The 12,806-nt window shown below is 41.2% G+C and overlaps 1 protein-coding gene across 3 annotated transcripts; it reads left to right on the top strand.

Annotated features, from left to right (window-relative positions):
• The first annotated feature begins 27 nt into the window (after nt 1-27).
• Cwc15 (CWC15 spliceosome associated protein homolog) lies at nt 28-9,914 on the top strand. 3 transcript variants are annotated; one of them, XM_060369438.1, is made up of 8 exons: nt 60-186; nt 604-698; nt 1,381-1,521; nt 2,086-2,198; nt 2,730-2,818; nt 3,990-4,097; nt 7,280-7,398; nt 9,744-9,914. In XM_060369438.1, the coding sequence occupies exons 3-8, from the start codon at nt 1,391-1,393 to the stop codon at nt 9,871-9,873; spliced, it is 690 nt and encodes a 229-aa protein (XP_060225421.1). In that variant the 5' UTR covers nt 60-186; nt 604-698; nt 1,381-1,390; the 3' UTR covers nt 9,874-9,914. The 3 variants fall into 3 exon arrangements, with proteins under 3 accessions (XP_021490851.1, XP_060225421.1, XP_021490852.1); XM_021635176.2 differs by lacking the exon at nt 604-698 and having other exon boundaries at nt 28-186; XM_021635177.2 differs by lacking the exon at nt 604-698 and having other exon boundaries at nt 98-382.
• The last annotated feature ends 2,892 nt before the right edge of the window (nt 9,915-12,806 follow it).

Genomic DNA, 12,806 nt, shown 5'->3' on the forward strand with positions numbered 1-12,806 from the left:
CTACGAGGCCGTTGGTAGCGCGAAGGTTTTGCTTCCGGGTTCCAACCCAGCCCCCGCTGAGAGGCTGGAAGCAGAGCGTTTTGTTTCCGGTCTTGGGCGGGCGCCCCCCGCGCGGTGGTTTCTGGGAGCTAAGGGTCGAGATGGTTCGTGAGTGAGCTTCCGAAGCTTCTGCGTCGGGCCTCCAGGGTGAGCAGCGGGGCATGGCAGTCTGGGTCTTGTTGGCACCTGGGAGCCGGGACTGCCGCCGCGAGCCGTGATGGCGGTCGGGAGCTGCAGCCGAGCCCGGAGCGGTCACCGGCGCGGCGGAGCGAACGCAGAGAAAAGCGAGGGAGGGCGGGATGGGAGAGAAACTCCCGCTTCCCTCACTCTCTGAGCATTCAGCGTAAGCTAACACAGATTTAGTAGCCCTAGAGTTAGTCTGGAATTCTTATTTGACAGCTCAAAGCAGAAATGGCAAAAGGTCCTCTTGTTTCTGTAGCGACAATCTCGTGTAGCCCAGGTTAGGTTCGAACTCCCGATTCTCCATCTTTCACCTCCCAAACTCTAGGATCACGGAAGTACCCCACCAAGCCCAGTTCAGGATGGGTTTTTGATGTTTTCTAGGGCGGAGTTCCCGATTTTCCGAACATCGCTTAAGTTACAGCTTATCAAAGGTCTTAACTGCTGTAGAAGAAAAATTGGATCAGCAGGATTTTGGGGTAGTATTGCCTGTGTAAATGTCATTGGGTTTTAAACAAATTCACTCCAAGACACTCATTAAGGTTGTCGGTGACTGTAAAAGAAACTGCTTTTTATTGAGCTATTTGCTATTGTGTTCGATTTCCCATAAAAATGCGAATCTTGGCGGGACGCGGTGCACACCTTTAATTCTAGCACTGCAGGAGCAGAGTCTGGTAGATCTCTGGAGGGTTCTAGGTCAGCCAGAGCTACATCGTGTGAGACCCTATGATTAAAAGAAAAGAAAAACCAAATCTCAAATAAAATAAATAAATAAATAAACCTCAGAGCTATTTTAATTTAAAAACCAAACTGTTGTACAAGAGCTGACATCACGAGTCAGAATTCTCATAATGATACTGTAGAAATGTCAGCATTCCACCGATGATGAAAACAAGCTAGGACGCCTGCCCAGGGCTACCCGGCTGGAACAAAAGCACGGACTCAGATCTTGGCAGTGCTTATTTATGATAAATTGGAGCTGACTGGCAGGGCACATCTAGTGTATACCCTGGGTTTCATGATTCTGCATTTTTAAAAACTTGGTTTGAAGCAAACTACTTAGCCATTTGGGGGGAGAGTTTTGAGAATTTTTCACAAGGATATTTACAAATGATTTCTAAACTGAGAGTTCTGAGTATAACTTAAATTCACTTTTGTCAGAGACTAAAAGATGACAACAGCAGCGAGACCAACTTTTGAACCTGCAAGAGGTGGAAGAGGAAAAGGAGAAGGGGATTTGAGCCAGCTCTCGAAGCAGTATTCAAGCAGAGACCTTCCCTCTCATACAAAGATAAAATACAGGTAATAAGGCCTTTTATTTGTTTTATTTATTTATTTGTTGTTCACAGGATGGGACCAAACCTGTATGACTTATGATCATGTCTAAAATATAGTATTTCAGTTACCTATCTTCCAAGAAAAGGAAATCAAGAGTTTACAATAAAATTATGTGCTATAGTTACAAAGTTTTACTAGACATTCTTTCAGGATAATCCTTGTTAACCAGGAATTCCTGTGTGTGGATGAAGCACTCAGTAGTCATGATAATCACCTCAAGAGATTATTGAGCTATACTGAATATGGAAATGTTACTGTAACAACCTTTGAGTTTATGTATTTTTTTTTAAAGCCAAAACCACTATAATCAATCTGCAGCCATATTGTAGGAAAATATGTGCTTCAGTTTGTTCCTGAACATTCCAAGTAACTAATAAGTAACCTTCAGATTAGGATATTATCTTGTCCTCTTCCACTTTATGCTTGAGAGAGTTGCATTTTGAATAGTCTTTAAGTTGCTGTAGCCGTATAAGTCCTTTTCCTTGACAAGTGAGAGTAACATTTTGACCTGGATTCTTTCTATTTAAGACAAACTACACAGGATGCCCCCGAAGAGGTTCGAAACCGTGACTTCAGGAGAGAGTTGGAAGAGAGAGAGAGAGCTGCTGCAAGGGAAAAAAATAGGGACCGTCCAACCCGAGGTATCTACACTGTCCCACGATTTTGTTTCAAAATTATGTGGTAGAAATTGTTCGTATCCTGGCAATTGGAATTAATGTTTTTGTGAACAACACCTTTTTGATTAGCAATGATAATGAGGTTCATTCCAATCCCATCTTCTCGTGCATTCATATTGGAAGAAATGGTGACCTGGAGTGTTAAAAACCCATCATTTCATTTCCTGTCACTATACTGACTTTATTGGAGCTGGCACTGAGACCTTCTGTCTGGAACTTGCCCGTGTAATTACAGAGTTTTGAGAGAAGCATCACTTACCCTTATTGTGTTTCTAGTATGCATAAACATTGCCTAGGTTTCCTGAAATGCTGCAATCTGCACACTCATTAATTCTTATACTGTTTACCAACAAATATTTATCAAAGAGTTATCTGCCAGTCACTGGGTGACCTGCTGTCACTGTGCTTTGTGTGGATTCTTTTTGCCCAGAGTTTTCTAAACTGTTATTTAAATGCAGCGTGTATTTGAATATGTTAAATGTTTGTTTTCTCCAGAACATACAACTTCCTCTTCAGTGTCAAAGAAGCCCCGCTTAGACCAGATTCCTGCTGCCAACCTTGATGCCGATGATCCTCTCACGGATGTATGTATTTTAGTTTTGGGTTTGGGTTTTTGTTTATTTTTTATTTTTTTTTTAAACCTAAGTGTTGGAATTCTGGACCTCTGCCGTTGGGCCCACCTTTTCATATTTTCCTGAACTATTTTATATTTTGGCTTTGTGAAATGGTCTAAATTTATTTTTACCTACTATTATTGAAATAGACACTGGCCTCAACTTTAAAGTTTATAATTGTTTTTAAAACAGAAAATATTCTTCTGTGTAAAGACTTAGGTCAGATTTGATCTGGAGGTCTGTGTAGAAACAGTCTGAGAAAGGATATGCCTGTCCCTGACGGATTTGTCAGCAGTGCAGGAGCTTAAGCTGCCTTAACTACATAGGACACTCGGGCTGAGTGCCCTATGAACAGCACCTTTGAGCGGTCTGCCCAGTTCTGCCCTTTGTTTTCCTTGGATATGATGCCCTTTTTAGACACATAATGCTCATAGACCCCCTTTGTGAAGAGGGAGACAAGTAATCTGAGAAGAGTGTGCATGACCTTCACAAACCGCCTTCCTGCCTCATGCTTCAGTCCCCTCAGTGCTGGGTGTACAAACATGGTTTACTGCACCTGAGTCCTGACTTCAATTTGCCATTGTCTATATAACTGAACATAGATGAGTGACCTTTCTTAATTAGTAACTAATTGCATATATGTCAGCAATTGATAGAGAGCCAACTGATAGAGTTATTAAAATAAGCCTTATATTAAGTAAAATTCAGTTATTCATTCAAAATACTTTCTTTTGGAATGTTCACACTGTTTTGCACATTTGTCCTTACTTGCTAACTTAGTCATTTTGAGCTACATGAAACATTAACTCTTTTGGAGTGAGACACTGTACATACCACTGTGGTTTTTTTTGAAATGTTATGTGGTTTGAAATGTTACCATGTGAAAATCCTTTTTGACCATGTAAATATGAAAGGTACTTTATCGGGGGTTGACATTTTAGTAAGCATTCATAAATTTTTATTGGATTCTATTTCGTAATTTTTTTATTGGTTATTGGTTTTAGCTGTGATATTTAGGCACTTTTCTCATTAGGAAAATTTTGTTTCAAAGATTTGTTGAATATAGTTTTTTTATGAGAAAGGTAGATAATGTATATTTTCTTTGTAATGTCGTGTGTCGCCTTGACCTGACCTGTCATAGGAGGAAGATGAGGATTTTGAAGAGGAGAGTGATGACGATGATACTGCAGCTCTTCTTGCAGAGCTGGAAAAAATCAAGAAGGAAAGAGCTGAAGAGCAGGCCAGGAAGGTAATGTTTGGTACTCACATGTCACTGCCACACATTCGAAGCCAGAATTCTTTTTAACTCTGCTGTTACCGTTTATTAGGAAGCACCACCTCTACATATTGTAACACCTATAGATCTGGCTTTTTTAAGTGACATTCTAAGTTGCCTGATTATCTTGAAATTTCAGATCATTCAGAGATGAGTAATGCTCAATTTGTTGAAAAGCAAATGAGTGACTGTTTAGTCTTCTAATTAAATTATTTGTTTGCTACTTCATAACTGCACTGTTGCTACGTTATGAATTCTAATGGAAATTAGAAATTAGAAATTCCATTAGAAATTCTAATGGAATTCTGTGTTTTTTGATGGTCTTAGACGAATCTGTGAAAGGGTCGTTTGACTCCTGAAGGGGTCGCCATCCACAGGCTAAGAATCACTGTTCTACATGATCTACAAAGATTCTCTTATCTCCTGCCAAGTTTGAGATATTTCTGTCTCAAATAATAATAATAATAATAATAATAATAATAGGTTTCATACAATGCAGGGCAAGTTACCTAACTAGCTTGAATATCTAGTCTCTTTACCTATACAATGGGAGAAAATAACCTCCAACTTAAAGCATCAGGAGCCTAAGCTAGATCCCAATACTGACAGCTCAGGCAGGCTTTCAAGTTTGAGGCCAGCCTGGGCTACAGAGTGAGATGGCCTCAAGAAAGTAGAGGGTGTAGAGTGTTGGGTCTGTAAAGCAGTGCTAAGGAAATCAGGGTATTGTTTTAAAGGATCCATGCTCCTTGATTCCAGCGGGATTCATGGACTTCTTTTGGTATAGGTAGAGAGATTGGAAAAAGTTTGAGGCTGCAATGAAACGTCTTTCTTTGACTAGTGACCCAGCTGTGTTGTAGCTGTGTCTCTGCTGTTAGAGTGCAGGAGTGGCCACGTTCCCAAAAGCCTGATTCTCAAGTCTTGGGGAGGGAGTGTGGATTTGACCTACAGGCTATCTGACCATTAGCCTACAAGCCTGGTATTTGAGTAGAGACAGTTGTCTTTTCTTCCCAGTGCTGTGTGTTAAGTGTGAGTACATTGTATGCTTGCTTCCTTTTTTGTGGCATCTTTGGAAAACGTCTGTTTTGTACATTTTATTTTTGCTGGATTAGGGGATGGGCACATGTATGCACGGAGGTCAGAGGTCAGAGGTCAACTTTCAGGAGTTCTCAATTTCCGTGGTGTGGGTTGAAGTCAGGTTGTCAGGCTTCATGACAAGCACCTTTACTTGCTAAGCCATCTTGGTGCTCCCTTCCCTGCCACAGTAAACATATCATTTTTAGAAAGCTTTTTGGTCTTAATTGTAATAGACAGTTCCTGACTTTAAGGTCTCTGTAGTAATCTAAAAGATTTTCCCCACAACCTGCCAGTTACTTGTCCTGGTAAAAGTGAAACCCATTGTTCACATTTACATATTAAAATGAAGTATCTGGAAGTATATGGAAAATTGGGTTCATTTTAAAGTGACTTTTAGAGAGTCTCTTCTTTGTGTATTAAGATATTCATTGATTTCTGTCATCTCCAAAGCATGGCAAAGTAGGATTGATACTTGATTTAAGTTAACAGATAACTATGAAAAATAACAGGTAAGAATTTGAGAGATTTTGTTTCTAATTCTTAAAATGAAACAGAGTGACTTAGTTTGAAGAAATTGATGCTAAATAGAAGTGAGGAAAATGAAGTAGATGTGATAGCTCACACCTGTAACCCCAACACACAGTATCTAAGACCAAACTGAGCTAGTAGTGAAAGCTTGTGTCTTTAAAACAACATGCAGGGTGAGAAATGGAACCCACATGATGAGAGAGCAGATCCCTGAAAGTGTCCCTTCTCCTCCGTACTCATACTAAATACAAAAATACTTCTCAGAAATAAAGACAGTATTGTAAGCGTGAAGAAAGCATATATGAAAAGTATAATAATCCCAGCTCTCGGGCAGAGGCAGGTGGAGCTCAGAGTTCTGAGCCAGCCTGGTCTATACAGGGAGTCTAGGACAGCCAAGAGAAACCTTGTCTTGAGGAGGAGAAAAGGAAGGAAGAATAGATCACTAAATGTAAAGCATACGAACAAAAGGTATGTTTATGTAAATTAATAGAAGTATGTGTAACTAGAATGTAGTTGTCTTTTATATGATAGTTTGTCCTGTCTTAGGAATTATTCCTTAGTTAATAACTAATCAATCCTAGAGATGGAATCTTACATGGTTAGTAACTCAAAATTAAGTCTGTTGTCTTTAGCCCTTTAAAAAGTGAGGTGAGGCCTGGAGAGATGGCTCAATGGTTAAAGGCACTGTTCTTCCAAAGGACCCAGGTTGAATTCCCAGCACCCACATAGCAGCTCACAACTGTCTGTAATGCCAATTCCAAGGAATCTGACATCTTCACACTAATGCACATAAAATTAAATAAATTATTTTGTTTAAAGTGGGGTAATAGCCTTGCTAAACCGTTCTTGGATAAATTATAAATGTTTATTAATATGTGCTTAAGTTAATCTGTATAACCATCTCAGCTTCTCACAGTTTAGAAAGACTAATGACTATGTTGGCAAAGATAGTTAAGATTTATTTGTTTATTATATATACAATGTTCTGTCTGCATGTAGACCTGAATGCCATAAGAGAGCACCAGATCTAATTATAGATGGTTGTGGCTACTGGGAATTCAACTCCTGACCTCTGGAAGAGCAGCCAGTGCTCTTAACTTCTGAGCCATCTCTACAGCCAAGCATGAGATATTCATAGTAATGGCAGAGTACTTAATTCTTATAAATGACATAGTACTTAATTTTTATAAATTAGGTTTTTCTGGTATTTATTAAGAATAAAAAAAAGGAGTGAGTGAGTTGGTAAAGTGCTTTTCTAGCACATACCAAGTCCTGGATCCCATCCCTAGCACTGAAAACCTGGGTATGGTTATGCACACTTGCAGTGCACTCAAAGTGGATCAGAAGTTCATGGCCATCCTCTGCTACCTCGCAAGTTCCATGCCAACTTAGACTACAGCAGACCCTAGCTCAAAGAGAGAGAGAGAGAGAGAGAGAGAGAAAGGAAAGAAAGAGAAAGAAAACTATCTTTTCTCCCTGATGTTCCTTTGTGGACTACTATAAGACAGTTGACCTGGAGTTAGTAACTTTGTGTCTTCCTCTATCATTGACAGGAACAAGAACAAAAAGCAGAGGAAGAGAGAATTCGCATGGAAAACATTTTGAGTGGAAACCCTCTCCTAAATCTCACTGGCCCATCCCAGCCTCAGGCCAACTTCAAGGTTAAAAGAAGGTAATAGAAGTAATGGTTTGATCTGTGTGTTTGGACCATGATTTGTGTTATATAAGGTCTCTAAGACCTCACCCTCTGTGATAACATTCTCAATCAGATTTTAAGAGTATGGAAGAAGGAAAGGGAGTGGGCGGCTTCATTTTAATGCCTATTCCTAATAAAGTCTCTGTGTAGTGATGATCTAAAAGAGAGCACAGGAGGGATGAAGCTAGCCCTTGATTGTAGCTACAAAACTTGTAGTGGGATGTGAGTGTTGGGGTCCCCAAGACCACCACTCACAGTTCAGTCCTAGAAAGATTTAGGGGACTTGGCATGGCCATATTCATGTTTGATATTATAAGATAAACAAAGATCCCACACTTGTAAATCTTCATAGATATACATCCAGATCACAAGGTGGAAAGACATAGGTAAACTTCCTTAAACTCCTGTTCTCTGTAAGAGGTTACCAAACAGTGAAGATGAAAGTTGAGACTCCATGTTCAAGGTCATTTGGACTTGTCCTGTAGGAGCTTATGTTGGAGTCAAGGGCACCTCTTGGAAGTCAAGTTTGTTGTGCACTGTAGGCAGAGTGATGGTGAGAGATGGTGTGGGTTTCCAGGGCTAGCCAAGGCTGAGCTTAGTGTCAGAGCCCATGGAAGAACGCTTCTGTGCTGTATGTGGAGGAGGGCACTAGAGAACTGAAGAAGATGTACTGTGATGTCAGGTGAGCATGCATAGCAAAGCAGAGTGAGCACTTACAGGAGCTGCTGAAGCAGGCCTATTCTGTGTAAGGGGATGAGGAGCCCTGTTGCCTTACCTTCTTACATAGCCTTCTCCCAAACACTGCTGCTGTCTCAACGAAAAGAAGCACTGCCCCAGCTGCTCTCCTGCTCACCACCCTTCATGAACAAAACTCCATCTTCATCCAGGCTCTTTTCTCATCGCAGTACCATGGTTTTTTAAAAGTCAAAATAATAGCTTCTTTTTTCTAAATTCATTGACTTCTTTACTCAGTCACAGTAACAGTATAGCTCTTGTACTGACCTATAAAGCTAAAAATTTAACACACATCCTTGAAGATAATGGTATAGTCAAGGAGAGGTTTACTGACAACTAGCAATTTATCAGAGACCAGACTCTAAGCATTTGACATGAGCAGAGCAAGGCAGGAAAGTGAAAGAGGAAACAGGTTTCAGACATTGTAGTTTTGGAGTACTCTATACAGTTCTATATACTTGTAGCCTATGTGTTTCTGCAGTTGGTCCAAGCTGGAAATAATACATCTGGGAGTTGCCAACATGGGTGGAGAGATTGTATCAGTACCTGGAGTGTAGTGCCCAGTATAAGTGAATAGTAAATTAAATGCTTAATAAATAATATTTGATTTAAAATCCTGTGCTAAGACTAAGCAGCCAGAGAGGAGGACAGCCAAGAGATTCACATTAGTGTTGGGAGAAGAGAGGAATGATGGTCTAGGAATACTGATGTAAGCATAAAGTAAATGAGGACCATATCTTAGCAACACAGAGGGCAGTTTGGGTGTTGAGCACAAGGGACTAAAAACTTGATGGGAGTAAGTTAAAAGAAAAACTGTTAATTATGTGTTCGGTATGAAAAAATCTGATTTATTCTTTCCTTTATGGATTCAGAAGTAAACATCCCAGTGGCACCGAGCTGCTTAGATTTTTATGTGTGTGCTACATCAAGGCAGATTCCTGACACAGTTCCCACAAGTACGCATAGCCTTTGCTCATTTTTCTTGTGCAGTTTCTCCTAGTAAATATCCACCAACACACAGACCCACATTATATAGGCTGTGATTTATACATGTTTGTGAGTGCCCTTGTCTGTGTGAGGGCTCGTGTTTATATGGGAGGTGATGCCCTAGTGTTATGCACTGTGTTTCCTGCCCATGGGTGTGTTCAGTGCTTTCTGAAGTTTAAACAAGTTCTACTCTGAGCTCTTCAGCAGGCGTTTCTTTATTAGTGTAGACTTTGGTCAGTCTACAAATCATGATTGTTACATTACATTTTGTGGTGCTGTGAGGTGTGCCACGATGGAGATAGCTGAGTGAAGAGTGTGAAACCTTTCAGAGCAGAGTACGCAGATCACTTACTGTCGGTGAAGTCAGGGTCAGGGTGGTGGCCCTGACGCTTGGCTTTAGACCTGAAAACATCACACCTTCACCTAAGCACAAACTGTGTGTGTCTGCTTCGTAACTCAGAGCCACTAGAGAGGGGGGGTGTGCTCTGACTGTGACAGCCTCACACAGTAGGCATGTTCCTTCTAATCATGCCTTACAGTCTGTCGTCTTCTTGTCTCCTGATAGAGTTGTGATGGGTTTATTTTCTTTTCCTCTTTAGGTGGGACGATGACGTCGTTTTTAAGAACTGTGCAAAAGGTATAGATGACCAGAAGAAAGACAAAAGATTTGTAAATGATACACTGCGATCTGAATTTCACAAAAAGTTCATGGAGAAATATATTAAGTAGTGCAGTTTTATGTGCTTAATAAAAGACAGAAATGCCAAGGATCAGTTTGACCTTTTTTGGTTTTGTTCTTGCCCAGTTTTACTTTCTTAATTTCTTTCTCTGGTACTTTATCTGATAGTGGATTTAGGAATGGGTCTAACCAGCTTCCAGTCTTAGAATGTCTTGGTTTCTTTTTAATATGGGAAAAAGGGAATCTGCTTGCTGTAAATATTTTTAACCTAAGTAAACCAGTGTCCCCAAGTTTTTGCTATAATTTATACAGCTTATAAAAAGTTGCATAATTTCTTTTGAGAATGAAACGATGTTGTGTGCTGTGTTTTAATGCATTAAAATTTCCCTTGTATCTCACGCTGACTTGAGGTCCATTGGTAGATGACATCATTGTGTTTTTAAGTGTGGTGGAAGGTAAGAGGGATCCACAGAACATGTCACCGTTAGCGGTGTGCAGGGGTGGCTCAGGAGATGCCTGAGCTCAGTCCTGCAGACAGGGTTCTTTTCTTTTGGCCTATCATCTGCATTCCCAGCACAGTGCAAGACACTCACTTACGTCCTCTAGCGCTTAAGTTAGGCATGTGTCCACCCGCTGATGTTGAGATGCAGGACTGAACAGTTTCTCTTCAACACAGAGATACCCTTTGAATGGCTAATTATTGTGACAGGTGTTTCTGAGTGTCCTAGCTATACTCTCCTAAAACACATAATATATGAGAAATGTGACTTTAAGTGTATCACTTTGAAACTTTGGGACCACAAATTGAGCCTTTCACAAATGGAAACCATGTATGTATTTTTAAAATGTGTAGTCCTCCCAGGCTTACCTCAAAACTGCAATCCTCTTTTGTGACCCTCTCAAATGCTGGGATTTATGAGTTAGCCACCAGGCCCAGCTCAAACTTCAAAGACAATTGGCATGACTCTTTTCCTCTTGTTAGTTATTGTCTTTAAAAAACACACGAAACAAAACATTAATTTGGAGACTGGAGTTAATTTATTGGTTAACTGACTCATTAGGTTACTAAGGTTTGTTGCTCTTGCAGAGGACATTTAGTTACTGTAGCAGCCGGTAAGTCCAGCTTTGGGGGATTTAATGCCCTTTTCTGGCCTTCATGCCCTACACCCAGACACATACAGAAAAATCAAATCTTTAAGAATTCATCCAGTGAATTCATCCAGTGTTTTCCCATTGTAGAGCTGATGTAGTTATATGCTGCCTGCATTGAGAGTAAAGGCAAGAAAGGAGCTAGGTCTTCAGCCTGTTTGCATGCTCTGATGTCTTTGTAAAGGTTAGGTCTCCTTTTCCTTATTTGCAGTATGGTTGTGGGCGTCGCCCTCATCATAAGCCCCATTCATCAGCCTCTGCCACTCGTGAACATTTTGCTCTAAAACCATTTTTACATGTAAGCTCTTCTAGGAATTTCTTATTTCATTTTTGAAAAATATATTATTCTCTACTGGCCTGGTTTTCAGAGCACTTTAAGAGAGGAGAAGAATGTCTGCCAGGTTTCCTTTCCAGAATAATTTTCCCCCATCCTATCAGCCAGGTTCCCTTTCTCACCACGAGGGGAGATGCAGGGAAAGGTTAGCTAATCAGAAGCAGCAGCCTCAGAGCACACCCTTGTCAGCATGTGTCATAGCCTGAAGTGGAGAGGAAGGTTCCAATGCCATGTTAAAACCTAAAGGCCTGGTCCTATGCCTCTTTCCACAAGGTTGTTAAATAAGAACTGGGGCCTGAGTCTCTCCCTTGAACACTTCTAAGAAGCAAGCTGCAATTGAGGAAAAAAATCCCAGGTTAACTAACAGGTGGTAATGTCTATGCAGGTGCCACAGGCCCTGCAAACACCCAACTCCAAGCCAGGCCACTTCCTGTCACCTGGCTAAGCTGTCATGCCAGCTAAGCCCTCAGTGAATGACCATCAATCAGAAAATGGAGTGTAACTGGAAACAAAGGTGGAGAGAAATAGCCTGATGTGAGTAGGAAGCCTCAATGCCACCTGAGGCCATGGTGAAGTCCTGGCCATGCTGCCACTGAGAGACATGCCTGAGCCTATGGCCAATAGTGTGGCCCATATTACCACCAAAAGCTATGCGGATGTCCCTGGACTAGCTGCCACTCATCTGCCAATTAATGGCATAGGCAATGGAAAGATGCCCTTTCCCCCCAACACCTTGCCCCTTGCCACTTCTGGCAGGTGGGAGAGCTGGCCCTGTCCCTCATCCAGGAGAGCAGACCCTGCATCTCACCTGGGTAGCATAGTAAAGCTGACCCTGGTGGTGGGCACAGGTGAAGCTGCCCTAAGGGTGTAGGAGCAGAAGAACTGACTCCAGTCCTTGCTGGCAGCAGCATTTAGTGAACTAGGTGAGGCAGTGCTAGAGAGTTTGCCCTGGTAGTGAGGATGTGGAGAGCAGGCAGGCTGGAGAACTAACTTTAAACTGAGTCCTCTCACTTACTACGGTCTTTCTAGTGCCCTATAATAAGCATTTTCTTCAGAATTCCAGTTGGCCCACCCCAATATCTACCCCATCCATGCATGACCTGCTGGAGCACATGAAGGGGCCAGTTCTGCAGATCCAAAGCTGCAGGATCTCCACAACAGAGGTCAACAACAGGATATTTGAGGAGTCCTGGTGAGGAGCCAGTATTGATAGTGTAGCAGAAGCCAAAGACCTCAAACCAGACCAACAACTCATTACAATAAACATTTGCAAGTAAAGATGTGTAGACAAAAGGATATACTGTCGGGACACACTGACACAATTTTCATGACAAGATGGTTTGGGTTTTTTGGGTTTTTTTTCTGTTTTATTTTCTAGGGGGAAAGTTGTAAGGGCTGAGGGTGGCTATAAAGGGACAGGGAAATGAGTGGGATTGGGGTGCATGTGAAATTCACAAGGAATCACTAGTTTAAAAAAATAATTTTATAAGGATGTGCAGA

This window comes from Meriones unguiculatus, chromosome 1 (assembly GCF_030254825.1).
Source record: "Meriones unguiculatus strain TT.TT164.6M chromosome 1, Bangor_MerUng_6.1, whole genome shotgun sequence".
Lineage (NCBI taxonomy): Eukaryota > Metazoa > Chordata > Mammalia > Rodentia > Muridae > Meriones > Meriones unguiculatus.

What these genes read in the sequence shown, in the direction of transcription:
- Cwc15 (XM_021635176.2), top strand. Translation starts at nt 1,391, where the DNA reads ATGACAACAGCAGCGAGACCAACTTTTGAACCTGCAAGAGGTGGAAGA. An exon ending in CCGATGATCCTCTCACGGAT is followed by an intron (nt 2,819 to 3,989) that starts GTATGTATTTTA and finishes GACCTGTCATAG; the next exon opens with GAGGAAGATGAGGATTTTGA. An exon ending in AACTTCAAGGTTAAAAGAAG is followed by an intron (nt 7,399 to 9,743) that starts GTAATAGAAGTA and finishes TTTCCTCTTTAG; the next exon opens with GTGGGACGATGACGTCGTTT.